The 27,912-nt window shown below is 44.8% G+C and overlaps 2 protein-coding genes across 4 annotated transcripts in view; one reads left to right on the forward strand and one right to left on the reverse strand.

Moving 5' to 3' along the window:
* The window catches only part of LOC121586956 (tyrosine-protein phosphatase non-receptor type 4-like), a 27,690-nt gene extending 12,885 nt beyond the window's left edge, over nucleotides 1–14,805 (reverse strand). For both annotated transcript variants that reach the window (XM_045220902.1, XM_045220901.1), the window contains exons 1-12: nucleotides 14,399–14,805; nucleotides 10,121–10,275; nucleotides 6,099–6,206; nucleotides 5,397–5,439; nucleotides 5,221–5,299; nucleotides 5,020–5,064; nucleotides 4,857–4,909; nucleotides 3,479–3,599; nucleotides 3,083–3,170; nucleotides 2,782–2,870; nucleotides 1,765–1,828; nucleotides 781–953 (exon numbers count right to left, since the gene is read on the reverse strand). In XM_045220902.1, coding sequence (XP_045076837.1) covers nucleotides 781–953; nucleotides 1,765–1,828; nucleotides 2,782–2,870; nucleotides 3,083–3,170; nucleotides 3,479–3,599; nucleotides 4,857–4,909; nucleotides 5,020–5,064; nucleotides 5,221–5,299; nucleotides 5,397–5,439; nucleotides 6,099–6,206; nucleotides 10,121–10,258 — 1,001 coding nt within the window. In that variant the 5' untranslated portion in view covers nucleotides 10,259–10,275; nucleotides 14,399–14,805. The remainder of the gene's footprint in view (nucleotides 1–780; nucleotides 954–1,764; nucleotides 1,829–2,781; nucleotides 2,871–3,082; nucleotides 3,171–3,478; nucleotides 3,600–4,856; nucleotides 4,910–5,019; nucleotides 5,065–5,220; nucleotides 5,300–5,396; nucleotides 5,440–6,098; nucleotides 6,207–10,120; nucleotides 10,276–14,398) is intronic.
* Nucleotides 14,806–15,656: 851 nt separating this feature from the next.
* Nucleotides 15,657–26,105, forward strand: LOC121586955 (ras-related protein M-Ras). Of its 2 annotated transcripts, XM_041904040.2 has the most exons (6): nucleotides 15,657–15,785; nucleotides 17,296–17,507; nucleotides 24,255–24,408; nucleotides 24,573–24,672; nucleotides 24,759–24,838; nucleotides 24,982–26,105. In XM_041904040.2, the coding sequence occupies exons 2-6, from the start codon at nucleotides 17,315–17,317 to the stop codon at nucleotides 25,079–25,081; spliced, it is 627 nt and encodes a 208-aa protein (XP_041759974.1). In that variant the 5' UTR covers nucleotides 15,657–15,785; nucleotides 17,296–17,314; the 3' UTR covers nucleotides 25,082–26,105. The 2 variants fall into 2 exon arrangements, with proteins under 2 accessions (XP_041759974.1, XP_045076838.1); XM_045220903.1 differs by lacking the exon at nucleotides 15,657–15,785 and having other exon boundaries at nucleotides 15,811–17,507.
* The last annotated feature ends 1,807 nt before the right edge of the window (nucleotides 26,106–27,912 follow it).

Raw genomic sequence — 27,912 nt, forward strand, 5'->3', positions numbered from 1 at the left:
TGAGAGGACTGGAGCTTTGGGTCTCTACTGGCAGTTGTAGGAGGCACAGTAAACATATTCCTGTGTTATGCAAACCAGCCCACACGATTTCTGTGATACGCAGCACAATAGGTCAAATGGCACCGTCATGATTGGTCCAAAAATGTAAATATGCTTCAACAAAATGATGTGTTATCCTGAGGGTAACACGAATTAGGAAGGACTGGATCTGAACTGAGTGAGTCAGGGGAAATTGAAAGGATTAGGTAATGTGTAGCCTACACTCTTAGAAAAAAAGGTGCTATCTAGAACCAAAAAGGGTTCTTCGGCTTTCCCCATAGGAAAACCCTTTGAAGAAACCCTTTTGGTTCCAGGTAGAAACTTTTAGGGTTTCATGTAGAACCCTTTCCACAGAGGGTTCTACCTGGAACCAAAAAGGGTTCTCCTATGGGGACAACCACAGAACCCTTTTTTTGTACTGTTTTCTCTTGTGAGGTTTACACACCTTTAGACAGTAGCTATACAGTTACACACACTATAATTGACAAGACTCATGTAAACATTGACAAACAAACATAATCTTTGCGGGAAAAATGGGTTGAAATGCCATCATTACAGCCAGTTCTGCCTGCTGGGATCACAACTTGATCACGGACTCTCTTTCAAAACACATATTAATATGCACCAGAGACTATGCACTTCCAGGCAGAGTCCAAAACAGGGCCTGGTCAAAAGTAGTGCACAATATAAGGGATAGGGTGTAATTTGGGACACAATGACACATTCCCCTGGCCTACTCACCAGTAGCGGTACTTGGAGCCCAGTTGGAAGACATGTGCAAAGAAGTTCTTCTGTGGTGGTAAGGGTCGGTCCAGTCTGAAGAAGGTGTGGTACTCTACACAGGCCTTCCATAGGTTCTTACAGGCTCGGTAGTTCACCATGTTAAAGGTTAACAGCGCCTCGCGGCTCTCATTCTGGAGAGGGAGGGAGGGAGAGAGAGAGAGGGCGAGGGAGGGAGGGAGAGAGGGCGAGGGAGGAAGGGAGAGAGAGAGAGACAGAGAGAGACAGAGAGAGAGAGGGCGAGGGAGGGAGGGAGGAAGAGAGAGGGCGAGGGCGAGGGAGAGAGGGCGAGGGAGGAAGGGAGAGAGAGAGAGAGAGACAGAGAGAGAGAGGGCGAGGGAGGGAGGGAGGAAGAGAGAGGGCGAGGGAGAGGACGAGAGAGAGGGCGAGGGAGGGAGGGAGGGAGGGAGAGAGAGGGCGAGGGAGGGAGGGAGAGAGAGAGAGGGCGAGGGAGGGAGGGAGAGAGAGAGAGGTCAGTGGTGGGCTCAGCACACTTAGGCGTACAGTACAGCATGAAGCATGGCACAGTCGGTGTGTGTGATTATCACATATGATCAACTGATGTCACACAGATCTACCTAAAAGAACATGGATACAGAGGAAGAAATCACCCTTCGACTTGCATAGCGGCCATGAGATAGCTTCTTCTAGGCTAGACACTATGGTTTTCTGTAGTACTTCTCTACTCGGATACATGAATTATAGCGCATGACATCATTTAATCTAGATGTTAAGTACTGTACAACAGCTTTTAAAGTGTTTTTGTGTGTCTTCCACTACTAGAAGCCCTAGTTGGGATCAAATGATTTTAGATTTAGTTTCATATGACCAGCCTAGCACACACAAGGTGCATTATGTATTCTCCAATATGAATAATGATGAGAGAGAATTTGAGCTCTCACAATAGTAGGGATGTAATCACAGTTGAAATCAGGACATACTTACCAATTCTCTTCTGAGTTGAATAAAAAATTGTCTACATTTAAACGAGATCTTTACAATCTGTAGCCTGAAAGAAAGAAAGAAAGAAAGAAAGAAAGAAAGAAAGAAAGAGAAGCTATTATCACCCATAGGAAGGAATCTCTCCTTTATTTCATAGATAACAGAGACCATATCCAGTGTTCTGAAGCCACTGGATAAGCGTATAGAATACATATTCCTCTTTGCCACCCATGTTATCATCCATAAGAATCTCCGCCATTCTTTCATCAGAAACCAATCATTTTCAGTGTTCTATGTTCAGTGTTCTATAGTTCCATTCTGCCTGCTGGCCTATTTCCCTGGTTCCTTAAAGCATGACTCAGAGAGAGAATCTAAATATAGACGGCATTGTCACAACCTGACACAATTACACTATTACTCATTTCTTCAGAAGTCTCTTTTCATGAAGATAAACTCTCACTGTACTGTACCATCAAAGGGAGTAGGGCAAGATCAAACAGTGGGGAGAGGGCTCATGTTGTCACTTTACAGTAGAGTTAGCCTCAATAGAAGTTGTGGCTGAATCTGGACCATGGAAAGGAGTAGAGCATCGTAAAACGCTATTGATTCATTATCGCTTTCATGCTACGTTTGCTACTACTGTTTGTTACTTAAGCAATAAGGCCAGAGGAGGTGTGGTATATGGCCAATATACCACGGCTAAGGGCTGTTCTGCACGATGCAACATGGAGTGCCTCAAACCAGCCCTTAGCCGTGGTATATTGGCCATATACCACAAACCCCCGAGGTACCTTATTGCTATTATAAACTGGTTACCAACGTAATTAGAGCAGTAAAAATACATATTTTGTCATACCTGTGGTATACGGTCTGATATACCACAGCTGTCAGCCAATCAGCATTAAGGGCTCGAACCACCCAGTTTATAATACTCTTTAGGTTCTGTGTGTCCCATCCAATGGCTCCCCTATATGGAGACCGTGGCTGAATGTGGAAACATACTCAATTGATTTGACTCACCATGGAAAGCAGTTGATTCGTACCCTGTTCTTATAGATGACAATCCCAGTTGACATCACTCCGATTAAAATCTCAGTGTTGCTTTGATCCTGTAACGGAGGAGGGAAAAAGGGGACACGGAGGTTTGAAAAGTGCCCAGCTTTCTGACTTCCTATGGATGGGATCTACTTAACAGAAACCCAATAGTTGGGCAATGGAGGAGGGTGCTAACCACCACACTGTCTAATGAAACCACATTGAAGAAGGTTAATTGGGAAGCATAGTAGGCATGCATCACTCCATTGCACACCTGAACACTTACCCTTGCATAGTGCAATTGGACTCCATAGAGCTCTAGTGTCCGTGCTGTGTTTAGATAGTTGAACTCTGACTGGGCAGGAGACAGTCCCCTGAAAAGAAAGACAGAGAGAGTGTGAGATAGGGAGAGAGAGCAAGAGAGAGAGAGACCTTAGTTGGCTCCACACAGGCCATTCAGAGAGCAGAGTAGGCCACCCTACCATCTCTGTGAGAGGCTAAACAATGACAGCCCTTGTTCTGACCTGGGCACAAGGTCTGAGCCGCCTCAGCCTCAGCTGCAGTGAATGAGCAGTCCATTCCTGTTTAATCTAGAAGTTACTTGATCTTTTTTGTGCATTTCCTGTTTTACTCCGATGTATCCACACACTCACACAATATCAGTTGAGAGATTGCATCTTACTTGCGTTGCTGATGCTGTTTGGCAATCTCGTTCTCAAAGTCTTGTGGTGCATTGGGGATGAAAGAGTATTCGGAGAGGTAGCCGGGCAAGTTCTCGTCGTGACTGTAGTCCCCTAGCTCAGCTGCAACACAACACAAAGCACACAGTGTGTGAGTGTGTAAGTGTGTGTGTGTGTGTGTGTGTGTGTGACACAGAGCACAATGAGGCCTTCACGCCTCTCCTTCTCTTCCTCCTGTACAGCTCCCATTCATTCACTCATTTTCTGGTCAAACTTCTCCTTTGTGTGCAAACGGAAAGAAGCAGGACTTTTGCAGCTTGAGAGGAGCCAAACACTTGCCTTTTTTTGTCAATGTTTTGAAAAGAGAGACAGAGAGACGAGTCCTCCTGCTGAGTGTCTCAGTGTTTCCATACTGTATAAACAGTCTGCCTGCATCCCAAATGGTACCCTATTCCCTTTATAGTGCACTACTTAGCTCATAGGGCTCTGGTCAAAAATAGTGCACTATATATGGAACAGGGTGCCATTTGGGACACAAACTCTGTCTTCCGTAATGAAAAGGGAGCAGACATGAGGAAGTTGGGGGTTAAGTGCATCCGTTTCCGAAAGCACTTTAAGAAAAATATGTAGCTCAATAATGTGAATCAATTAATAAAGAGCCTTGCTCTTTCATTTTAATAGAAACTACATCAGTATGTGAAAACAATGGGGAAAATGGACAGTAATAGCCCAATATACACTAACTATCCTGGTCAGAATTGTGACTGACAGACAGACTGGCACATGTGAAATACCCTCCATGCTATTATTGTTATTACAGTTATTTCGGTGAGACCACCATGGCCACTTTCCATTTCCTCCTGCGACCTCTATACCTCCCACATAGCATGATACGTTTACTACAACCCCACGAGGGAGCCAGCCAGTCAGCCAGCCAGCCAGTTATCCCAGCCATCCAGTCAGCCAGCCTATTAAGCTAACAACCAATGGGCAGTGTTCTTCTGCCCTTCTGCCAGCCTGGTTGTGGTGATTGTGCTGCTCCTCCTCCCTCTCAGCAGCGTATTGGGGTCAATGAGTAAACAAGGACCCGCAGCAGCCAGGCTACATGAAAGCAGCCTCATTACAAGCCAAGTACAGTATGAAGTAGTATTATGGTTGTGTTTTGGTCTGGGGTTTCCAAGCTACTGTAATACTCTGATCCCCCATACTCTCAACGCTTGAAATCACATGGTGGATATTGGAGGGAAACAGAGAACATACACTACTGAACATGTTCTATCATTCATTCATTCAGTTAGTTACTAGGTTTGAGGCAGAATGTATAAGACCATAGGTCAGTAGTATAGTTGAATAGCTAAGAGGAATTATTTAAGTACTTACATTGAACAGCGTATGAAGCAAGAAGAGCGGCTGTGGTGTATGGACACGGCAGCCTGCAAGTCGAGGATTCTGTTATTACTCAAATTCATCACAAGAAGATTATTAAAACGTTTGAATAAACCAATCAAATAAGGAGCTGTGTGTTTATCAAATTCACACTCACCTTCCACTAAGTATGTCCTGTTTAATCTGCAAAAAGTACTGGTACCTAAAGGGGACCCAGAACAACAAGATCAATATAGGCTTTTAAGTCCACTTATAATCAAACTGTATGGAGAATAGCCTAGATAGCATAGAGGAAGGCCTATAGTGTATTGCCTTTTTATTTACATTTACATTTTCTGTCACACCATTAAGCACTTACCGTGTATACTCCTCCTGAAGTTTATTGGGGTCGGTTACAAAGAATTTAACCCTAAAGTTCAAACTGTGTGCAGACCCCCCTGAAGTAAAAACAAACAAGCAGATTAATGGAACTAAAACTAGCTATAAATATAATATTCAAAATACTAGAGAATATTCCAAATGTATCAAACATACTTTTTAATTGCTTTCTAATCGGTTTGGTTGGATCCAGCCACCTCTGTAAAATATGGATGAAGACAACCTCAGACACAGTAGGGGACAAGAGGGAAAATAGGCCATACAAAATGGAAGATACATTTCTACTCATAACATTAGAGCAAGTTTAGAATAGAACTCGTAACGGTTTTGCGAGACAGCATCATCAAAAATATACATTGTATAAAAGTCTGAATTTCAGCAGTCACAACTGAATAATTGCATTGTTATTTGTGAACTTTCAGAAACACAAATCGGTAGCCTCTACATACTATTCTAGCCGCTGTTTCAACTCTATTGTTTGCGGATCATGACCCATAATCTTCTTAGCATCTCAATCCGTTTGCTGTAGAAACGCCACAGTTTGCTGACAGGGCTGGAGAGAGCCTATTCATGAGATGCTGCTATGCTGCCAATCAGCGTGTTTGAGGGGATCAGCCAGAGCAAGGCCCTGCGTAGATCCACTAATCCTGATCACATAATAATTAGTAATTTCGGAAGCCAGTTGATTTGTAGATCAGTGATTCTGCGCCGTCCGACTGCAATGTAGTCTAACATGCACAATCTCAAGGCCTCACCTAATCTCGTGACAGACTGTTCAAATAAACGAGTAAATCGAGGAGCTAGCTAGTTACCTAGCGTAGGCAAGATTTGGTTCTGGGTTCTGATAAGATGCCTCACCTGACTGTCTGAGGAGTCGTCGGCCAGCTCTAGGCCGAAGTAGTCTCTCTCCGTCAGCTCCAGGTGTTTGAACACTACATCCAGCAGGACCTGTCCTTGATCGTGCTTCTGCAAGGAGAGAAACCAGACAGACATATGGCTATCTCATAATACAGATCACTGAAGCAACGTAGGACTGGGAAGTGTGTTGGCCATAAAGCGATTGACACCTCCAATACAGAGTAGCCTAAAAATACTTAATTGATAGAGGGTTATTGCAAAACTATCACACAAGTATGTGTAATGCTTAGCCTACTGGATTTCTAACTGGAGGTTGGGCATTGTAAGCTTTTCATAACAAGGCCTCACAGCCTGCTTTCTAGAAGTGTCAGGGCAATGTGCAACCACAGGCTTCTGGAACACAGAACCAGACCATGTATTATTGAGATGGGAGAAGGAAGGAACACAAACTATACTACACACAGTGACTTCTCTTTGCCTGATTTGATTGGCCAATGTCATATAGGCTACCCACTAGGCTACTAGTGGTAGGAAGACCATTGGTCCGAACATTGAGCCTTGAGGAACACCATACTTCTCAATCTCAACTGAGGCTCCACAATCATATCCTGCCATTAAATCCCCAGTGTACCTTGTAATGCCAACCAGGCAGGAAAGCAGGAAAGCAGAAAAAGCATGTTTCAATCACCTAACTACATACGCCAATCTCTCAGTAATGTAAAGAAGCCGGACCAACCAGTTGACTGGTATGTTTCATTGAAACAGTGATTTCCATGGAGCTTCACTATGACCCCCATGCACTGAAACAGATGTACTTTCATGACTGTGTTTGACTGTGTCACTGACATTAGGTGATCAATAATGTAGAGGAAATTAATAAAAACGGAAATAATTAAGTATCTTTATAAATAAGTAAACACCACTAGGGCTGTGGCAGTCATGACATTTTGTCAGCCGGTTATTGTCGTGCAATAGTAAAAAGGATGTAATTGAACTTTAGCTGAATAAAATAGAAAGGATATTTTTCCCATTACGGAGCGAGTGCGCTATGTTGAGTGTAAAAGTGATAATATACGCTAAATGTAGAGTTATTTGGCAACTTTAGTTGTGAATGATACAAACCTTAGAATGCCTTAGAAATCAAAACATATATGGGCTGCATGATGCCACTATAGGCTATTGATGATTTGAGAAAGTCGCTAAAAAAAGCTTGCGCTCTGTTCCTTGCCTCAGGCTGCACAGCTGTTCTCTCATCAAGTGATCCTATTTTCACCCATCAGACTATTTTCAATGTAATCTTGTCTTTACTAATATGTAAAATTAGTTTGGATTTAGATTGGCCCATTATCAACTGGGCAGGGACAGGGGCAGGGGAAAAAAAGACATCCGTATGCACGCGAATAGGTTACTCGGTTTTATAGCGGAGCTGTGCTTAATATGAGCAGATGAGAAATAAATAGAACACTTATTTCACTCCACGCATCAACCACTGTTTGAAGCGCATGCTCTCGCTGCGAGATGGTTATATTCCACCCAAACTCTGTATGCCATGGGCTCTCAAACCCTGTTCCTGCCACTACCCAAGAAACCAAGTGAAATCTGTTCAGGAACATCAATATGAAACATATTTCACTAAATTGTTGACAGCCCCTCTGTGTGCTGAAGAAAGTAATAAAGGAGAGAGTGGAGGAGACGGAAATACACAGTTGTGAGATATTCTGTAGCAAAAGGTCATGTGTCACCCAATTAATAAAAACACATTTTAAAAAGCACTATTACTAGGCCATTCAAAATCTAATTCACTATAATTGTAGGCTAACCGTAAGCAGCCCTGCACAATCAATGAACCAACAGCATCGCCCAGGGTTATAAGTTCTCTCCCAGACCCGTGGATAGACATTTTGGAGCGTAGCATAAGGTAACCAGTCCATCCAGTATGCAAAATAATACAGTCCACACTCAAAGGCGTTTACTCGAATGTGTTTAATTATGGAGTATAGGCTAGATCAATTATGTACCAAAGACATCTTAAATCAGTTTTGTTTATTTGCTATGCGTAATATGAATTAATCATCACCTTAGAAAGCGCTGTCCATTTCTTTGTTTTAGTCTTTGAAACAACATCCACAATGGCCATGTTTTCCACTCAGTTTCAACCTGCTGTTGAACTTCTTTCTTCAAATTGATCATCACAGCGATGTGAGTTTTAAAAGCATGATATTGTTTTGATGAAAAGTGTTTGATGTGATTTTTGATTGCATTTGCATTGATGTGAGAGTGGTTAGAGGGACAACAGAGCCCTGAGTACCAGGCCATTAGCGACCTGATCGTTAGCGAGTTGGGCACCACCACAACATGTCCAGAGTGCATAAGAGGAGATTACGAGTCACGTGGAATTTTACTGCGGTCATGACTCATGACTGCCGGTGTGGCGGTAATACGGTAACCGCAACAGCCCTAAACCCCACACACAAGTCTATGTGGAACCAACGGGTTAAATCAGAGTGCTGTGCGTCAACCTGGAGATTAGCTTTAACCATAGTGGTCAGCAGCAATCAAGTCATACTCTCTCCAGCCACTAGGCTAATGCACAGCAGCCACGTTGGGAATCAAACTACCAGCTAACGAGGGGCTTTAAAGGCAGGAGATGAAAACTGGAACAATGAAGCTCTACAGCTCTAGAAGTTAAACAGACGCCTGTTAGAAGCCTTCTTGTAGATTCCCAGTGCAGTGCAAGTATTGGAGGTGGTGCACGCGTGGCAGTAGAATGCCAGAGGACATGATGATGGAGCTGTCAGTTGTCATTCAGTACTGACTTCCCCTGTGGGTACATGATGTGTCTGTGCACACTGGATGGTTCCCAGAGGATAGAACCGACATCAACGCCAACAAAGCATATGAAACACATATGCACACAAACGTGATGCACACAACCCGAGATATAGGCCTGTATTCACCTAATCCTGACTGGCAGTGAAGCATTGACCTGGTTTACCCCCGCATGGCACTAGTAAAGACAAAGGACTCCATAATGGCAGCTCTGTAGTCCCAGAAATGGACTCATCTTAATTCATGACCAGGGGATTAGAGGGCAGTAGCTGAGCAGATTTATTTGCCCCAGAACAGAACAAAGAGTATCGGGGCAACAGAGATGCTCGGGGGTTAGACTGAGGTGCTGTGTGTGTGTTGTAATTAAGAGTACCTCACAGAGGGGACTGCACTAACATTGTTCCTCTCTGCCCCCCTTACCCACGGTACACCACACGGGCCAGATAGCCCCCACACTTGGCTCGGAAAAGCCATTGTGATGTGTGCAGTTCAGTCCTGGTGTAAGTGTTTACTCCATTGGCTAGTAACCCCCGGAGACTCCTTTTAAACCAAAATGCCAAACATTCTGCTATGTCTCTGCTATGCTGCTATTAATGACAGATATCTAAAATTACCCAGGCTCCTTCGGTCCCTACTACTGCAATGCATCTGTACTTTAAAGGGCAACTCCACCACTTTTCAACCTCATTTGCATTATCTCCAGCACAATACCAGTGTATACATATGTGAAAATGGTGCCTTTCTACATTTTGTAGAAAAATATATAAAGTTAAAAGGTTCTACCCAATGACATCATTTTCAAACACTATAAGATTTGTGGGGAGCAAGAAAACACCCTCCCTCTGTTTTTCTTCGTTTTAATCCTACCCTGTGATGTCACAGAGAAGCATTTTTTAGGACCTTTCTTATCTTTTTAACCACAGATCATAGAAACGTGCCGTTTTCACATATTTAGAAACTGTATGGTGCTGGAGGTAATGAATATGAGGTTGAAAAGTGGCAGAATTGCCCTTGAAACAAAGTCTAATGTATCTTTATAGGCCTACTTGGTTACTGTGTAGCCTATTGATAGACAACTAGTCTTGATAGACAACTAGTCTTGAGAGAAGGCCCTAACTCAGTCATTCTCTATGGTGATATGTAGGGCTGTACAGTCAGTGTAGGTGCTGGGGTTAGTATAGTACAGTACGTACGTTAACTTTGAAGGCTTGAATTGTGTTATCCAGCAGAAGAACATTACAGACCACCTCTGTGTGCTGCCTGTCTTGTGCCAGCTCCGATGCTCGGACATTGTGGTTACTGCCAGCTGGCAACCGGGAGCGTGAGGTCATTACTGTCCACACTGGGTCTGCAACACAGAGAAACAAAACAGCAGGGTTAGGGACCTTATATTATACTGCATTTAAATACATTACATTGCATTATGGAATGGAGAATGGCTAGCCTTGTCTTCATTTTTATTTAAAGCAGTCGGCAACGGCATATTTGAGTCAAGTAAAAAAGAATAAAGACAACGCACTCCTTAAATCTGTGACTGATGCTGATGATGTCATACGTCATTATAGCATTTCTAGAAAGAGATCCCTATCAGATCCATTGCCCTTGATCCTTTACGGTCCATGGTCTTACAGTCAGGCTGCAGTACAATGAAAGGATTCAGTGATTCAGTGAGGCATGACCCAGTTCACCACCGCTGGGAGGAAGAGAGCTACACACACTATAGGGGACTTCCCCAGGAGGGTTAGCAGTCTTCACGTCCCCACCAGAGTCCATACACACACACACCACACACACACACACACCACACACACACAGATGGATGCTGTCAGGCCTAATGCTGAGTTATAAAGTTGTAATAACAGGGGGAAGAGTGATAAATACATATAAAAATCATATTTCATAGTCATATCAAATATTAGGGAGAACATTTACTGCAGAAACATAGAAAGAGTTTTACAACAACCTGGATAGGCTATATCACCTTTGACCTTTTTCCTGCATGACATCATCCATTGACAGCACACAGAAAGGTCCCGAAATAAACCATGGCCACACCAGCAGCAGAGCTTTTGTCAGTGACAATGGTGTTCCTGTGAATGTCACAGTGCAACACACAAAGACATGCTGAGGCGCTGTACGGTGTTGTCACACTGGCCCCGTCTCTAGAACTCACATGGGTCATACCCTGTCACGGGTCTCATCTTCTCACAGTTAGAGAGAGGTTAAAGCAGGGGGATCAGGGATCATACGCTTCAAAACCTACTAGGCTATTATTCTATAATGTTTATCATTGCCATTATTTTTAACTTGTTTTTAACAGTTCACATGCGCTTTGTCTATGTTTTCCGTGTTATAAATTGTCTTGAATTCTTGAATGAAATAATCAATATCTAGGGAGTGGAGCTGTCCTGGCCTGAACCATATCTTATTATCTATTCGTCTATTCAGGACATGACTGTTTTGGTTTACTATCGCTTACCTACAGAAAAAAGGCAAATGTCCCAATGAGTCTCAGGTTAAGACTAAGGTTATTTACAACGTAGAGCCCTCCTTTAAACAAAGTTGCAGTCACAAAATAATCACAAACAGTATGCAAATGTCAACACAAGGAACAGTCACAGTAGAATCCCTATAAACATACTGATCCATAAATACCTACTTTGACCTTTACTGTCTGTCACTGTGTTTGTTTACTGCACTTTCTGTCCCTATAGCATGCAGGACAACCACACAGGAGTTGGCAGTGAATGGCCATGGCAGCTTGCCTTGAGTGGGGGGGTGGGTCCATCTAATACCCATGAACTTGAGGGATGGGAGCAGATAGACTGTGTGTCAGTGTAACCTAAAAGAGCTGAGCAACCCACTTCCAACCTAGCTCGCCTGCCAACACCACCACCCACCCACCATAACAGAGTCCAAATCATAGGCTGAGTCTCAGGGGCTGAGTGACCTTTCAGTAATAGAGCCACAGCTCTGGATTACTGGAGCTGGATGGAGAGACCAGACCGACACCACGCCAAATGCAGAGGAGCTAGCCTACCTTGAATCCCAATGCAACCCCTAGGCCCTAGACCGAAGCTAGTAGCCTAACCCCTAAATAAATTAGGCTAAACATTGTTTTACATTTCCATCAGGTGATATGTTGGCCTACCATTGTCTAAGTATTTTCACACCAAGTACGACAGGGCAGCATTACCTATCTGATACAGTAATCACTATGGGTTATAAAACAGAAATCCCTTAATGTACTTAGGCTACATTCATTCTTCAAAGCATCTGTGTACAATAAGCTGTTATGACAGCTAAGGGACATAATCGTTTTATCAAACCGTGGCTCCTGAAACACTCCCACCCACTCCAGCACTGGATTAACATGCTGTGTGTACAGCTCAGATACATCTGTCCCCCAAGATACTACAGTACAAACAACCAGGGTCATGTTCATTAGGCATGAAACGGAAGACAAGTGACTAAAACAAGGAGGGACTACTTGTACTTGTCCAATAACAAACACTCATTTTCGTTTCAAAACGTTTCCCTACAGTGCGCCCTACTGAACACAACCCAGGTGGGTTATGTTCCACACACAAAGGGAGTTCCCCATCCTCTCAGATCTTCCACTCTGCAGACCTCAGTCACCACAGACACATCCCAAATGGCACCCTATTCACCATAGGACTCTGGTCAAAAGTAGTGCACTATGTAGGGAATAGGATGCCATTTGGAGGGCTGCCATCATTAGATCAACTGTGGAGTGCAACACATGCATCACAGATCACACACTCATGCGTGATACTAGAGAGCGTATGCACTCTTTTTTTCTATCTTTCCACTACTGTGTTTTTCCATGCGTGGTCTAGTAAGCCTTCTTAGCTCTGTGAGGCTAAAGCCAACAGTAGCTAACAAGCCATTTAACCCTGGGCACAAATCTAAACAACATTGTTCACGGCAGAAGAGATTCACTCTGAAAAGGCTTCTGGGTCGCAAATGAAATCACTTGCACTCCTGTGCAACATAGGCTATCAATTATGTCCACATAGAATTGAGCATAATGATGAATAGCCTAACAAACACAATTAGGTTATCGATGACTGTGAGCTAGAGGTTAGAGAGCGTTGCCATTGATTTAAAAAAAAACTTTGCGGCCATTCTCATTCTCATTCTCCCCGATTCCTTCCTTCCGCCTCTCCCTCCCATTCTTAAAGCTCCAGAGGCGTTTGTTGCTACCGATCTCATTCATTCAGATATTTAGCCCCAGCAGCATAGTGATTAACTCACCACCCCCAACTGTGGAGGTGGGGACACTACAATGTAGCCCCCCTAGTGATTCATCCTGTTTTAGAGCTTAATGAGCACATATGTGTTTTATGTCATTTACCACCGTTTTCCGTTGTCTGCAGCACACACTACGTTGCTCGGTTTCATCTGTTTCAGCACATTCCCCCTCCTCCCCCACCACAGCCCATGTACCCCATCACTCTCATTCATTGCACTGTCAAAAGCCTTGCACTTGACAATAACTGACCCAGTCTAAAAATGTGGGGCTGCTTTAGACAGATGGGGAGGGATGGAGAGATGGAGCCGTGTGTGTAGGATACATTCATCCTCTTATTTCTACTCTCTCTCTTCATTCTCCACTATAGCCCTGCAGCTCTTTATCAGAGAGATAGAGACCGTTGAGATTGTGTGATAGCAAATGGCTGCTCCTCTATCTCTATATTCCACTATGGTCAGCAAGGAGGCAGAGAAGGGAATATTAGGATGACATCAGTGGGGATTCTATAGATTCTAGGGATGATGCCATTTCTGTGAAGCTCTATTCGCTCAGTCTTTCTTTGTAGTAGCAGGTAGATTAGAATTCTAGTGTTTTTATGAAGTCAGTCAGTGCACTAGACTAGAGCGTCCATATTTCTTGTGATAGTACCGAGCACAGGGTCTTGCATCCAGCAGCATAAATACAACATGAATACGTGTCATAACTGCATTATTACAGACAAACAAGACTTGTATGTAATCCGAGTGGAGTTTATTATGTCAACCAGCTAAACCACTATAATCAGAATCAGTGGGGTCTCTCTGTGTACTTATTCAAGAAAGAGGTTTATCCATCTATTGACCCAGACATATATTTAGGCTCTACCTTCTCCCCTGGCCTACACTCCCTCCCTCTCCCAAAACCAGACATAGGTTAGAAGTGCACACTCTATTCTGTTCTGTTCTATTCTATTCTAGTTAACTGTAGCCTGTATGGCTGTCAGCTGGCATTTGACAGGGACAGAAAAAAAAAGAGGTGATGTTAGCTAGCTAGAAAGCCAGCCACCAGGCCATCAAATATATGTCACTAACGTAGAGGTGTAGCTATACTGTCTCTGGATAGATGAACATCTAGTTAGCTAGCTTGCTACATCAGCTGTGCTATGCAGCTAGCAAACGAACCATGGCATGACGTTATTATTATGCAGGCTGCTTACCTTCATAAACTGCTCCGGTTGAGTCCAGGTTTTGAGGGATAAAATCAAGAACACAGCAATAAGTGGGCGAGGTGGTGCAATTCAACCGCTGCAGATCCACAGAAATCTCCTCATCGTTCGCAGCAGCATACACTCGCTACGGCCGCAAGGGTTCGTTTCTTTTCAGCACCACAGCGATGATGGACCCATGCAAACGTCAATACAGGACGCAACCATTGTAATGCGAGCAAGGCATACACGTGCAGGTAGGTATGATCACACAAAAACAGAACTTCTTTTCCGCAGTCTCCAAACTGTAGTTCAATTAAAAAACAATCCCGTTTGAAGACGTTGATCATTTATATCGCTGCAGCATAAACCATGGGGCACCAACGAAATATGGCGTAAACTCCACAACACATTTTTTGAACGGGGGTGGTGTCTGTCAACCTAGTAGGCGTAGCATTTGTGTCGGAGGCGCAGATTTCACACCACGCACGCGCGCAGTTTACATTGTGAGAAGTTGGTAAAATATAAAATATAAATATTATTATTATATTATTATTATTATTATTAGATTGTACGTAACTTCACATATTTTTCCATAAAGGTAGTTTGTGTGTGATATATTAAAAGCTTGCTAAACATTTAGCTACCTTTGCAAATAAATATCCTATACTCCCATCTAGTGGCCAATTCTATGTTCATGCCACTTCTTTTTGAGATGAAATAGTAATAACTGGTATATTGTATCTAGTTTCAAAATGAAAATGCAGGAACTCTGATAGTGATCCCCATTATTGTACGCCTCCATTTAGAACTGCCCGCTTTTAGGTAACACGTAAGTGACATTAGCCTACTTACAATTATTTATGGAGAGTTTGTAAGTTGTTAATAAATGGTTCTTTATTCGTTTTTGTAGATAGTTTATAGATACGTTGTAAATAAGCATTAGGCTTATTGGTTGAAAATTACTTACATTATTTTTCTATGGTCACATCTGGATTTGAGTCATTATGGAATGCTCCATTTCGACATCAGGGGGAGGCTGTTCAAATATTGTTATACTTTCCCTCCAGAAATGGCAGATTAAAAACATAACACATTGAAAGTCAATAATTTAAGCACTTAAATTAAGCCTGACAAACTCTAAATGGGACCTATAATCATTAAAATAATGGCTTATTTGCTCAAAAATAATACACATTGACCCCCCTTCTTCAGCGTGAAGCAAACCTATCGTATCAGCTGTTGCAACGCAAAGTAACTGTTACATTTTTGTGGCAGATGCTGGCTTTACCAGCTGCTGTGATATGAAATGGATTAGATAGAAATGTACAGATCTGAATGAAGTCAGTTTTACAACATGAGAAGGCAGCAAATGTGACTTTACCGTAAATATATTGGGGTAAGTTATTTTATTTAATCGGCTACTACAGATTGCGATGCTTTGGGATGTCTGGTGTTTTCAGATGTAAAGTCACGGCTAGTATCCTACTGAAATTAGTGTGGAAGTCAAATTATACCATGGAATAATATGCTATGGCGAAGCATTTTACAATACGGAATCCCACTTTATCTGGTTATGCTGAAGCAAAGAATTGTCAAATTTTGTTATGGGGTCGAATTTGGCACTATGAAAACAAAAGTGTTAATTGGGGATATGGGATTTGTGAATCAGAGATGAATGGGGATTTATGAATCACAGTTCTGACTGATCACAAATGAGGTGTATGTGTGCGCGAAGTGTGTCTGAGAAATAAGGAATCACGTGTACCCATGTCAGACTACATAGTCCGTTTGATCAACAGGTTATGCTGGGCAGGCAGGTCTACATAATATGAGATTAGAACAGCCATTGATGACATATAACTGAAAAAGAACTTAAAGGCCTATCTTGCATACTTTGAAAAAATAAACTAGATTCAGCCGCGGGCTGATTTTTTTCTTGAGCGAATAGTCGGGGGTCTGGAACATAATTACAAATAATTTGTAGACTGCAAATTGACCACATGAAGCCCAAACAGATATAATGTTTGCCTAAAACAATCAATTAAAACCTTGCTACGGTTTGTATAAGATCACGTGTCTCTCTATTGTGCGTGGGAATACTTGGGAACAGATTTCTTAAATTAAAATAACTTGGAGCTGATTTTGGGGAACACTGCCCTAGAGAATATAGTACCCCTTGGAACCCAGAGAACTACCCATCAGAATAGGGTCTCCCCAGCCCCCAGGTTTGACTGAGAATTGTTTAAGTTGGTTGGCCCTTGGCCCATTCTGTGGCTACAACATTGTTTTGGAGGGCCTGTAAGTTCCACAGGCAGCTGGGTCCCTTTCCTGCTCTGGCCAGGGACACAGGCTACAGTATCCACTGAGAAAGGAAACTCGCCACTTCCCGCCATTGATGACTGCAGGAAGGAAGAACTCTCTGTGTGACCTCATCCTGTTAGACCCGTGCCATTGTATGGAGCTGCAGGCTGGGTTTGCTTACTCATGGCGTGGGTGTGGGTGGGTGATTCCCTGACTTAAGTACGTCAGTGAAGATCCAGCAGACAAGGAATAGACAGCTACAGTACAGACCTCAGCCTTGTTTGAGTGTTTGATGTTTTCAGTGAAAAGGTGTGGGTATTCCAACATAAGAATTATACTGTTTTGGCCCAGTGAGTAAGCGACTATATAAGGGATGGAATTAAACATTATGATGATCATGTTTACTATACATTGCAGTGAAAAATAAGGATTTCTGCTTTTATAATATTATTTAATCTATTACCACACTATTACCTCTGCCATTTCATTTGTGATTTTTGTCAGGTATTTTTGTCCAGAACAAGAGAGGGGCAAAAAGCCCATTCTAAACAGCATCAGTCAGACATACACCATCTTCCCTCTTCCCTCTTCCCTCTGTGTTCCAGGTATAGCATAGCTGTCGCTATGGCAACGAGCGCTGTTCCCAGCGACAATCTCCCCACGTATAAACTGGTAGTGGTGGGGGATGGGGGAGTGGGGAAGAGTGCTCTCACCATTCAGTTCTTTCAGAAGATCTTTGTCCCTGATTATGACCCCACCATCGAAGACTCCTACCTCAAACACACTGAGATTGATGCCCAGTGGGCCATATTGGACGGTAAATGGATTTATAGATAGCACATACAGTACCAGTCAAAAGTTTGGACACACCTACTCATTCAAGGGTTTTTCTTTATTTTTACTATTTTCAGCATTGTATAATAATGGTGAAGACATCAACACTATGAAATAACACATACGGAATCATGTAGTAACCAAAAAAGTGTTAAACAAATTCAAATATATTTTATATTTGAGATGCTTGAAATAGCCACCTTTGCCTTGATGACAGCTTTGCACACTCTTGGAATTCTCTCAACTAGCTTCACCTGGAATGCTTTTCCAACAGTCTTGAAGGAGTTCCCATATATGCTTAGCACTTGTTGGCTGCTTTTCCTTCACTCTGCCGTCCGACTCATCCCAAACCATCTCAATTGGGTTGAGGCCGGGGGATTGTGGAGGCCAGGTCATCTGATGCAGCACTCCATCACTCTCCTGCTTGGTAAAATAGCCCTTACACAGCCTGGAGGTGTGTTGGGTCATTGTCCTGTTGAAAAACAAATGAGAGTCCCACTAAGCCCAAACCAGATGGGATGGCGTATCGCTGCAGAATGCTGTGGTAGCCATGCTGGTTAAGTGTGCCTTGAATTCTAAATAAATCACAGACAGTGTCACCAGCAAAGCACCCCACACCATTACACCTCCTCCTTCTGCTTTACGGTGGGAACTACACATGCAGAGATCATCCGTTCACCCACACCATGTCTCACAAAGACACGGCGTGTCAGGTGTCAGTGTGCAGCGGTAGGACGGAGTCAGGCGCAGGACACAGAACTGAGGAATAGATTAACTTTACTTGAAAAACAACAAATCTAATTTCCAAGCAGGGAAATACATCAGCTCACAGCAGTATAAACACCAAACAAAGAACAATCACGCACAACACCATGAGGGAACCAGAGGGTTAAATAGGGAAACAAATTAACGTGATGGGAAACCAGGTGTGTACAATACAGACAAAACAAATGGAAAACAGAAATGTAGATCGGTGGCAGCTAGAAAGCCGGTGACGACGACCGCCGATAGCCGCCCACACAAGGAGAGCCACTTCGGTGGAAGTCGTGACAGTACCCCTCCCTTGACGCGCGGCTCCAGCAGCGCGCCGACACCGACCTCGGGGACGACCCGAAGGACGAGGCACAGGACGATCCGGGTGGAGATGGTGAAATTCCTGTAGTAAGGAAGGGTCCAGGATTTCCTCCACCGGCACCCAGCATCTCTCCTCCGGACCGTACCCCTCCCACTCCACGAGGTACTGAAGGCCCCTTGCCCGACACCTTGAGTCCATGATGGCTCGCACAGTATACACCGGGGCCCCCTCGATGTCCAGCGGGGGCGGAGGAACCTCCCGTACCTCAGACTGCTGGAGCGGACAAGCCACCACCGGCCTGAGGAGAGACACATGGAACGAGGGGTTAATACGGTAATCAGGGGGGAGCTGTAACCTATAACAAACCTTGTTCAGTCTCCTCAGGACTTTAAATGGCCCCACAAACCGCGGACCCAGCTTTCGGCAGGGCAGGCGAAGGGGCAGGTTTCGGGTCGAGAGCCAGACCTGGTCCCCCGGTGCATACACCGGGGCCTCACTGCGGTGGCGGTCGGCGCTCGCCTTCTGTCGCCTGATGGCCCGTTGCAGGCGTACATGGGCAGCGTCCCAGGTCTCCTCCGAGTGCCGAAACCATTCATCTGGCTCTGATGCCACGGTGCCAGGACCGGCTGATACCCTAGTACACACTGAAATGGAGACATGTTAGTGGAGGAGTGGCGGACGGAGTTTTGGGCCATCTCTGCCCAGGGGATGTAAGCCGCCCACTCCCCCGGCCGGTCCTGACAATAGGACCGCAGAAACCTACCCACATCCTGGTTAACTCTCTCCACCTGCCCATTACTCTCAGGGTGAAAACCTGAGGTCAGGCTGACCGAGGCCCCCAGACGTTCCATGAACGCCCTCCAGACCCTCGATGTGAACTGGGGACCCCGATCAGACACTATATCCTTAGGCACCCTGTAGTGCCGGAAGACGTGGGTAAACAGAGCCTCCGCAGTCTGTAGGGCCGTAGGGAGACCGGGCAAAGGAAGGAGACGGCAGGACTTAGAAAACCGATCCACAACGACCAGGATCGTGGTGTTACCGCGTGACGGAGGAAGATCCATCACGAAGTCCACCGATAGGTGTGACCACGGCCATTGTGGAACGGGTAGGGGTTGTAATTTCCCTCTGGGCAGGTGTCTAGGTGCCTTGCACTGGGCGCACACCGAGCAGGAGGAAACATAAACCCTCACGTCCTTAGCTAAAGTGGGCCACCAGTACTTCCCACTAAGACAGCACACTGTCCGACTGATGCCAGGATGACCAGAGGAGGGTGACGTGTGGGCCCAACAGATCAATCGATCGCGGACATCAAACGGAATGTATAGATGCCCAACCAGACACTGGGTGGGAGTGGGCTCCGTATGTAACGCCCGCTTGATGTCCGCGTCAACCTCCCATACCACCGGTGCCACCAGGCAAGAAGCTGGAAGTATGGGAGTGGGATCCGTGGACCGCTCCTCTGAGTCATACATCCGGGACAGAGCGTCTGCCTTAGCATTCTGGGAACCTGGTCTGTAGGATAGGGTGAAAACAAAACGGGTGAAAAACATGGCCCACCTTGCCTGGCGAGGGTTCAGTCTCCTCGCCGCCCGGATGTACTCCAGATTGCGGTGGTCAGTCCAAATGAGGAAAGGGTGTTTAGCCCCCTCAAGCCAATGTCTCCACGCCTTCAGAGCCTTGACAACAGCTAACAGCTCCCGGTCCCCCACATCATAGTTTCGCTCCGCCGGGCTGAGCTTCTTCGAAAAGAAAGCACAGGGGCGGAGCTTTGGTGGCGTACCCGAGCGCTGAGACAGCACAGCTCCTATCTCAGCCTCGGACGCGTCCACCTCTATTATGAATGCTAAGGAAGGATCTGGATGAGCCAGCACGGGAGCTGAGGTAAACAGAGCCTTCAGGTGACCAAAAGTCCTGTCCGCCCCAGCTGACCACTGCAGTCGCACCGGCCCCCCCTTCAGCAAGGAGGTAATGGGAGCCGCTACCTGACCAAAGCCCCGGATAAACCTCCGGTAGTAGTTGGCAAACCCTAAGAGTCGCTGCACTTCCTTTACCGTGGTTGGAGTCGGCCAATTACGCACGGCTGAAATGCGGTCATTCTCCATCTCCACCCATGACGCGGACAGGCGGTACCCTAGGAAGGAGACGGACTGTTGGAAGAACAGACATTTCTCAGCCTTGACTTACAGGTCATGCTTCAACAGTCGACCAAGAACCTTGCGCACCAGGGACACATGCTTGGCGCGTGTAGCGGAGTATATGAGAATGTCATCTATATACACCACTACACCCTGCCCGTGCAGGTCCCTGAAGATCTCGTCTACAAAGGATTGGAAGACTGATGGAGCATTCATCAACCCGTACGGCATGACGAGGTACTCATAGTGCCCAGAGGTGGTACTAAATGCCGTCTTCCACTCATCCCCCTCCCGGATACGCACCAGGTTGTACGCGCTCCTGAGATCCAGTTTTGTGAAGAAGCGCGCCCTGTGCAATGACTCGGTTACACTGGCTATGAGAGGCAACGGGTAACTGTACTTCACCGTGATCTGATTTATACCCCGATAGTCAATGCACGGGCGTAAACTTCCATCCTTCTTCTTCACAAAAAAGAAACTTGAGGAGGCATGTAAAGTGGAAGGCCGAATGTATCCCTGTCCCAGAGATTCGGAGACATATGTTTCCATAGCCGCTGTTCCTCCTGTGACAGAGGATACACGTGACTCCTGGGAGGTGCTGCGTCTAGCTGGAGATTTATCGCACAATCCCCCCGTCGATGGGGTGGTAATTGAGTCGCCTTCTTTTTACAGAAGGCGAGAGCCAAATCGGCATATTCGGGAGGGAATGTGCATGGGGGAGACTTGATTTGGACTTTCCACCGAAGTTGCACCTACGGAAACACCTACACACCTCCCTGAGCACTGACGTGACCATCCCTTCAGAGCCCTCTGTTGCCACAAAATAGTGGGGTCATGAAGGGCCAACCAGGGAAGCCCCAACACCACAGGAAACGCAGCAGAATCAATCAGGAAGAGACTAATACTCTCCTCATGACCCTCCTGCGTTATCATATATAGTGGAGCTGTGACCTCCCTAATCAGGCCCGATCCTAAAGGACGACTATCTAAGGCATGTACAGGAAAGGGCACATCAACAGGAACAATAGGGATCCCTAATCTAAGTGCAAATGCACGGTCAATAAAGTTCCCAGCTGCGCCTGAATCTACTAGCGCCTTGTGCTGGGAATGCAGGGAAAACTCAGGAAACTTTATACAGACATACATGTGCGCAACAGGGAGCTCTGGGTGAGTCGGGTGCCAACTCACCTGGGATGATCCACCAGTGCCCTGCCTGCTGCCTCGACTCCCTGGGGAACCTCCCCAGCACCGACCAGCAGTGTGCCCTCTGCGGCCACACTTGGTGCAGGAAACAGCCCCCCCTCCGGTCACCCTTAGAGCAGCACCTCCGAGCTCCATAGGGGTAGGGTCGGAGGTGCTGGGGGATGGAATGGACGGACCCTGATCCGGACGTCCGCGGGTGGCCAACAGGTTATTCAGCCGGACGGATAAATCCACCAGCTGGTCGAGTGTAAGGGTGGTGTCCCTGCAGGCCAGCTCCCGACGAACGTCCTCCCGTAGACTACACCGGTAATGGTCGATCAGGGCCCTCTCATTCCATCCCGTGCTGGCAGCCAGGGTCCTGAAGTCCAGAGCGAAGTCCTTTGCGCTCCTCTTCCCCTGTCTGAGATGGAACAAGCGTTCCCCCACCGCTCTCCCCTCAGGCGGGTGAAATCCTCATAGCGAACCAACGTAGCGTTTATCCCTCCCCATTCGGCGTTGGCCCACTCCAGCGCTTTCCCCGACAAACAGGAGATGAGGGCGGACACTTTCTCGACTCCCGAGGGGGCCGGGTGGACGGTCGCCAGGTAGAGCTCCACCTGGAGCAGGAACCCCTGGCACCCGGCAGCCGTCCCATCATAGGCCTGCGGGAGCGAGAGCCGAATCCCACTGGGTCCAGGTGACGGAGGGGTGGACAGCGGTGTGGGTTGAGGTGAAGTTGATGGGGTTGTGGAAAAACCCTCTCTCTCCCATCGCTCCATGGTGTGCAGCACGCGATCCATGGCTGTGCCCAGATTGTGGAGCATCGTCGCGTGCTGCTGGACGCGCTACTCCACCGGTAACGGAGGACTGGGTGTACCTGCTGACTCCATATGGGGTGCGTGATTCTGTCAGGTGTCAGTGTGCAGCGGTAGGACGGAGTCAGGCGCAGGACACAGAACTGAGTAATAGACAAACTTTACTCGAAAAACAACAAATCTAATTTCCACAGCAGTATAAACACCAAACAAAGAACAATCACGCACAACACCATGAGGGAACCAGAGGGTTAAATAGGAAAACAAATTAACGTGATGGGAACCAGGTGTGTACAATACAGACAAAACAAATGGAAAACAGAAACGTAGATCGGTGGCAGCTAGAAAGCCGGTGACGACGACCGGCAGTTGGAACCAAAAATCTCAAATTTGGACTCCAGACCAAAGGACACATTTCCACCGGTCTAATGTCCATTGCTCATGTTTCTTGGCCCAAGCAGGTCTCTTCTTCTTATTAGTGTTCTTTAGTAGTGGTTTCTTTGCAGCAATTCGACCATGAAGGCCTGATTCACACAGTCCCCTCTGAATAGTTGATGTTGAGATGTGTCTGGGACTTGAACTCTGTGAAGCTTTCATTTGGGCTGTAATTTCTAAGGCTGGTAACTCTAATGAACCTATCCTCTGCAGCAGAGGTAACTCTGGGTCTTCCATTCCTGTGGTGGTCCTCATGAGAGCCAGTTTCATCATAGTGCTTGATGGTTTTTGCGACTGCACTTGAAATTTTCCGTATTATATGGAAATGTTCCATATTGACTGACCTTCATGTCTTAAAGTAATGATGGACTGTCGTTTGTTATTTGAGCTGTTCTTGACATAATATGGACTTGGTCTTTTACCAAATTGGGCTATCTTCTGTATACCCCCCCACCTTGTCAAAACACAACTGATTGGCTCAAATGCATTAAGAAGGAAAGAAATTCCACAAATTAACTTTTAAGAAGGCACACCTGTTAATTGAAATGAATTCCAGGTGACTACCTCATGCAGCTGGTTGAGAGAATGCCAAGATTGTGCAAAGCTGTCATCAAGGCAAAGTGTGGCTATTTGAAGAATCTCAAATATAAAATATATTTTGATTTGTTTAACACTGATTTGGTTACTACATGATTCCATATGTGTTATTTCATAGTTTTGATGTCTTCACTATTATTCTACAATGTAAGAAATAGTAAAAATAAAGAAAAACCCTTGAATGAGTAGGTGTGTCCAAACTTTTGACTGGTAGTGTACATTACAAATAAAAAGCCCAACCTGTTAACCTGGCCAAAGTACTATATCGTTTTCCCAGAAATAACCTTTGTAATGTACTGAAGAACAAGATTGAATGTTCTGTTATAAGGAGAAAAAAGGAACACATTATTGTGCTACCATTGTTAGATGTGAGGGATCAGCACACAGTTACACATATTTATGAATAACCAGGATCATTCATAATACTGTTCTCAGTGTAGATGTTATGTGTGTGACCCGTCTGATCGTGCATGTGTCTGTCTCTGCAGTTCTGGATACAGCAGGCCAAGAGGAGTTCAGTGCTATGAGGGAACAGTACATGAGGACTGGGGATGGGTTCCTCATCGTGTTCTCTGTCACAGACAAGGCCAGCTTTGAACATGTGGACCGCTTCCATCAGCTCATCCTCAGGGTGAAGGACCGGTGGGATTTACTACTTTACCTCCCACTGGTGGCCTTGGCCAGGACAACAGTCATTCATTCAGTTATTCATGCATTCATGCATTTATTAGTCCGTCCATCCATCCATTCGTTCATCCATTCGTTCATTTGTTCATTCGTTCATTATTATTTTCCTTATTTTTTAGGGAATCCTTTCCTATGGTTCTTGTGGCCAACAAAGTGGACCTGCTGCACTTACGTAAAATACCCAGTGATCAGGGGAGGGAGATGGCTAGTAAACACAGTGTGAGTGAATGTGTGAACTTTACATATATATAATTTACAGATATTGTTTGATCTCCTTACTCAATTCAGATTTTTTTAATTTACAGATAGCTTACATTGAAACAAGTGCTAAGGACCCAGCCATGAATGTTGACAAGGCATTCCATGAGTTAGTTAGAGTAATCAGGTATGTTACCACAACAGATTATTTAGAGAAGGTCTGTTTGATACAAAAGCTATGAAAGCCATTTTAAGCTCTCTCTCTCTCTCTCTCTCTCCCTCTCTCTCTCTCTCTCTCTCTCTCTCTCTCTCTCTCTCGCGCTCACCCAGGCAACAGATTCCAGAGAGGAGCCAGAAGAAGAAGAGGATAACCAAGTGGCGGGCCGACAGGTCCACTGTCTCCCACAGACTGCACTGTGTCGTCCTATGATGGCTTTCGTTGTACAGCGGCTCCCTACAGGACAAGGGGGGAAGATTATTATATTTAGGAGTGTTTACTCTCTACACAAAGTGCCAGGATGCAGTTTGTACCCTCTACCCTGGCACATGAGTTAGGTAGTAGGGTCAGGTCCAACAGCACAGTAGTTGCCCAGACATGGGATGTGAGTGACTCACCCTAAAAGGACCAGCGGAAGTATTACACCTCTTCTGGGGATGTGCACTAACTAACTTGACTACATGGAGATAAAGTGGCATCAATACTGCCATTGTCTACCGCTGAAGCTCTTTGAGAGAGATACTGGATATATGGACTCACAAAGATCATCGGTAAATAATTAGGACATACTGTAGCAGGGTCACACAAAGTTGTTTTACTAAGAGGTAGGCCTTTAAAACTTGGTCCATGTTTTTAAAAATACTTTTCTTGTGATTGTCCCTCATCTGTGATACATGTTTTAAATTAAGATGGAGGCGATTGAGTAAAGCACTGTAAGGAGGGAGGAAACAGAGAGCTTTCCCCAGCGAGGGGGAGTATAGTAGAGAGGGGAGTGAGAGGAGGGGAGAGGATGTGTCTGTTTGTGTTGGAATCAGTGGGCTTGTCAGACAGCAGAGAGAAGAAGGGTAAGTGAGGAAAGAGATACAGAGAGAGAAAGACAGATTCCAAATGGATAGCAGCTGGCAAAGGGACTTCAGACATTGTGTCAAAGCCTGGGAGGCAGCCAATGTGTAGCCCCATGATTTATACAGGGCGAATGTCTTTATAATCTCTGAACAAGACTGTTATTTAACTGTATTGTAGCTTATTGAACACACCAAATGTCTTATTTGAACGTACACTTGTGAACCATGACCATTTTGATGTATCAGTGCTCACTGGATATAGTTGTGTACTTCTCAAAACGCTTTAAACACACTATTGTGGTGTGTGTGTATGTGTTTGTGTGTGTGTGCGTGCGTGCGCCGGATATGTTGTGGCCGAGACGATGAAATAAAATTTTCACATGTGAATATTAGTGGTAATTCACTATTTATTTTATATAAGTAATGTATTGCTATGTTATCATTAGTACAATGCTACTCCAGAGAGGCACAAAGCACAGAGCTTAACTAAGAAAATGAAGGAACAAAAGATTTGTAAGTAATAAATGTGTGTTAATACATTTTGTGTTCTATTATATGTGTACACACATCTTGGGTAAACTGGTTTGTTAGGATGAAAGCATAATTATAATGGCACAGAAGACTGTCTGGCTCTGTCAATCTCAGTGAATATTAGTGTGTTGATGGTGCCCTCTAGTGGATATAAATGTAATTGCAAGAATTGGTTGTACATTATTTCATTTTTATTTAACTAGGCAAGTCAGTTAAGAACAAATTCTTCTTTACATCTCAGTGCTAGAGGCATCACTACAGACCCTGGTTCGATTCCAGGTTGTATCACAATCCGGCCGTGATTGGGAGTCCCATAGGGCGGCGCACAATTGGCCCAGCGTCGTCTGGGTTTGGCCGGGGTAGGCCGTCATTGTAAATAAGAATTTGCTCTTAACTGACTTGCCTGGTTAAATAAAGGTTAAATAAATAAATAAATAAAACATCTCTGTACCCCACACATAGTATTATCTGTAAGGTCCCTCAGTCGAGCAATGAGTTTCAAACACAGATTCAACCACAAAGACCAGGGAGGTTTTCCAATGCCCCGCAAAGAAGGGCACCTATTGGTAGATGGGTAAAAAAAGAAAAGAAAATCAGACATTGAATATCCCTTTGAGCATGGTGAAGTTATTAATTACACTTTGGATGGTGTATCAATACACACAGTCACTACCAGGGCCGGCTCCAGCTATAAACGACATAAGCGTTGCTTATGTGTGTGTTTTTTTGGAACCCAGTTGGGGTCTGAACTTACTGTTGCAAGTTAGAATAGTAGAATATACAATTTGGTTGTGCATCAGCAGTTTTTCTCTTGTTTTGTCAGTCACTGACAGTCACTCAATTAGCCATGTCAGCTAACAATTTTTGGATTGATAAGTTTGTCTGGCCAGTTATCTAAACTTGGGGCATGTGCCCAGGGGCCCTGATTGCCAGGGGGCCCCTACTGAATTTGTTAGTCACTCTCACTCAGATATCATTATCAAGGCATACTGTAAGTCATGGCAAAATTTGTAGAAATGCAGGAAATGAGCTTCAAAACTGCAAAAGCTTATGTGTGCCACATGGCAAAATGAGTAGAATTGCAGAAAAATATATTTAAAACTGCAAACATTTCTAGGTGCCTCATGGCAAAATGAGTACAATGGCATGAAATTTGTTATAACATTTGAGATTTATTTTTTATCTCTGCCCCATGGCAAAATGAGTAGAATTGCAGGTAATTTGCAACTCCACCACTTTTCAACCTCATTTGCATTATCTCCAGCACAATACCAGTGTCAACATATGTGAAAATGGCTAAGTTTTGTAGAATTAAATATAAAGTTTAAATGGTCTACCCGATGACATCATCAAAAGTTAAAAACAGTGATTTTCAAACAATATGAGATTCAAGGTGATAGTGTGACACTCTGGCTCTAGGACTTTTGTATGTGAGCTAGAGTGTATGTTGTTTTGTTGGGGATTTAGGTGTTTTCTATGTTGGTAGTTCTGTCAGGTGTATTTCTATGTTGCAGGTCTGTGGGTTGTTTCTAGGTGTTGTATGTTGTAGTCAATGACTTTATTCCGAGATTGTGAGTGTCAGCTGTGTTTCGTTATCTCTGATTGAACCATATTTAACTGTCAGTTTTCACCTTTGTTTTGTGAGTTCCTTACTGTTCAGTGTATTAT

Source organism: Coregonus clupeaformis, chromosome 6 (genome assembly GCF_020615455.1).
Source record: "Coregonus clupeaformis isolate EN_2021a chromosome 6, ASM2061545v1, whole genome shotgun sequence".
Classification (NCBI taxonomy): Eukaryota; Metazoa; Chordata; class Actinopteri; order Salmoniformes; family Salmonidae; genus Coregonus; species Coregonus clupeaformis.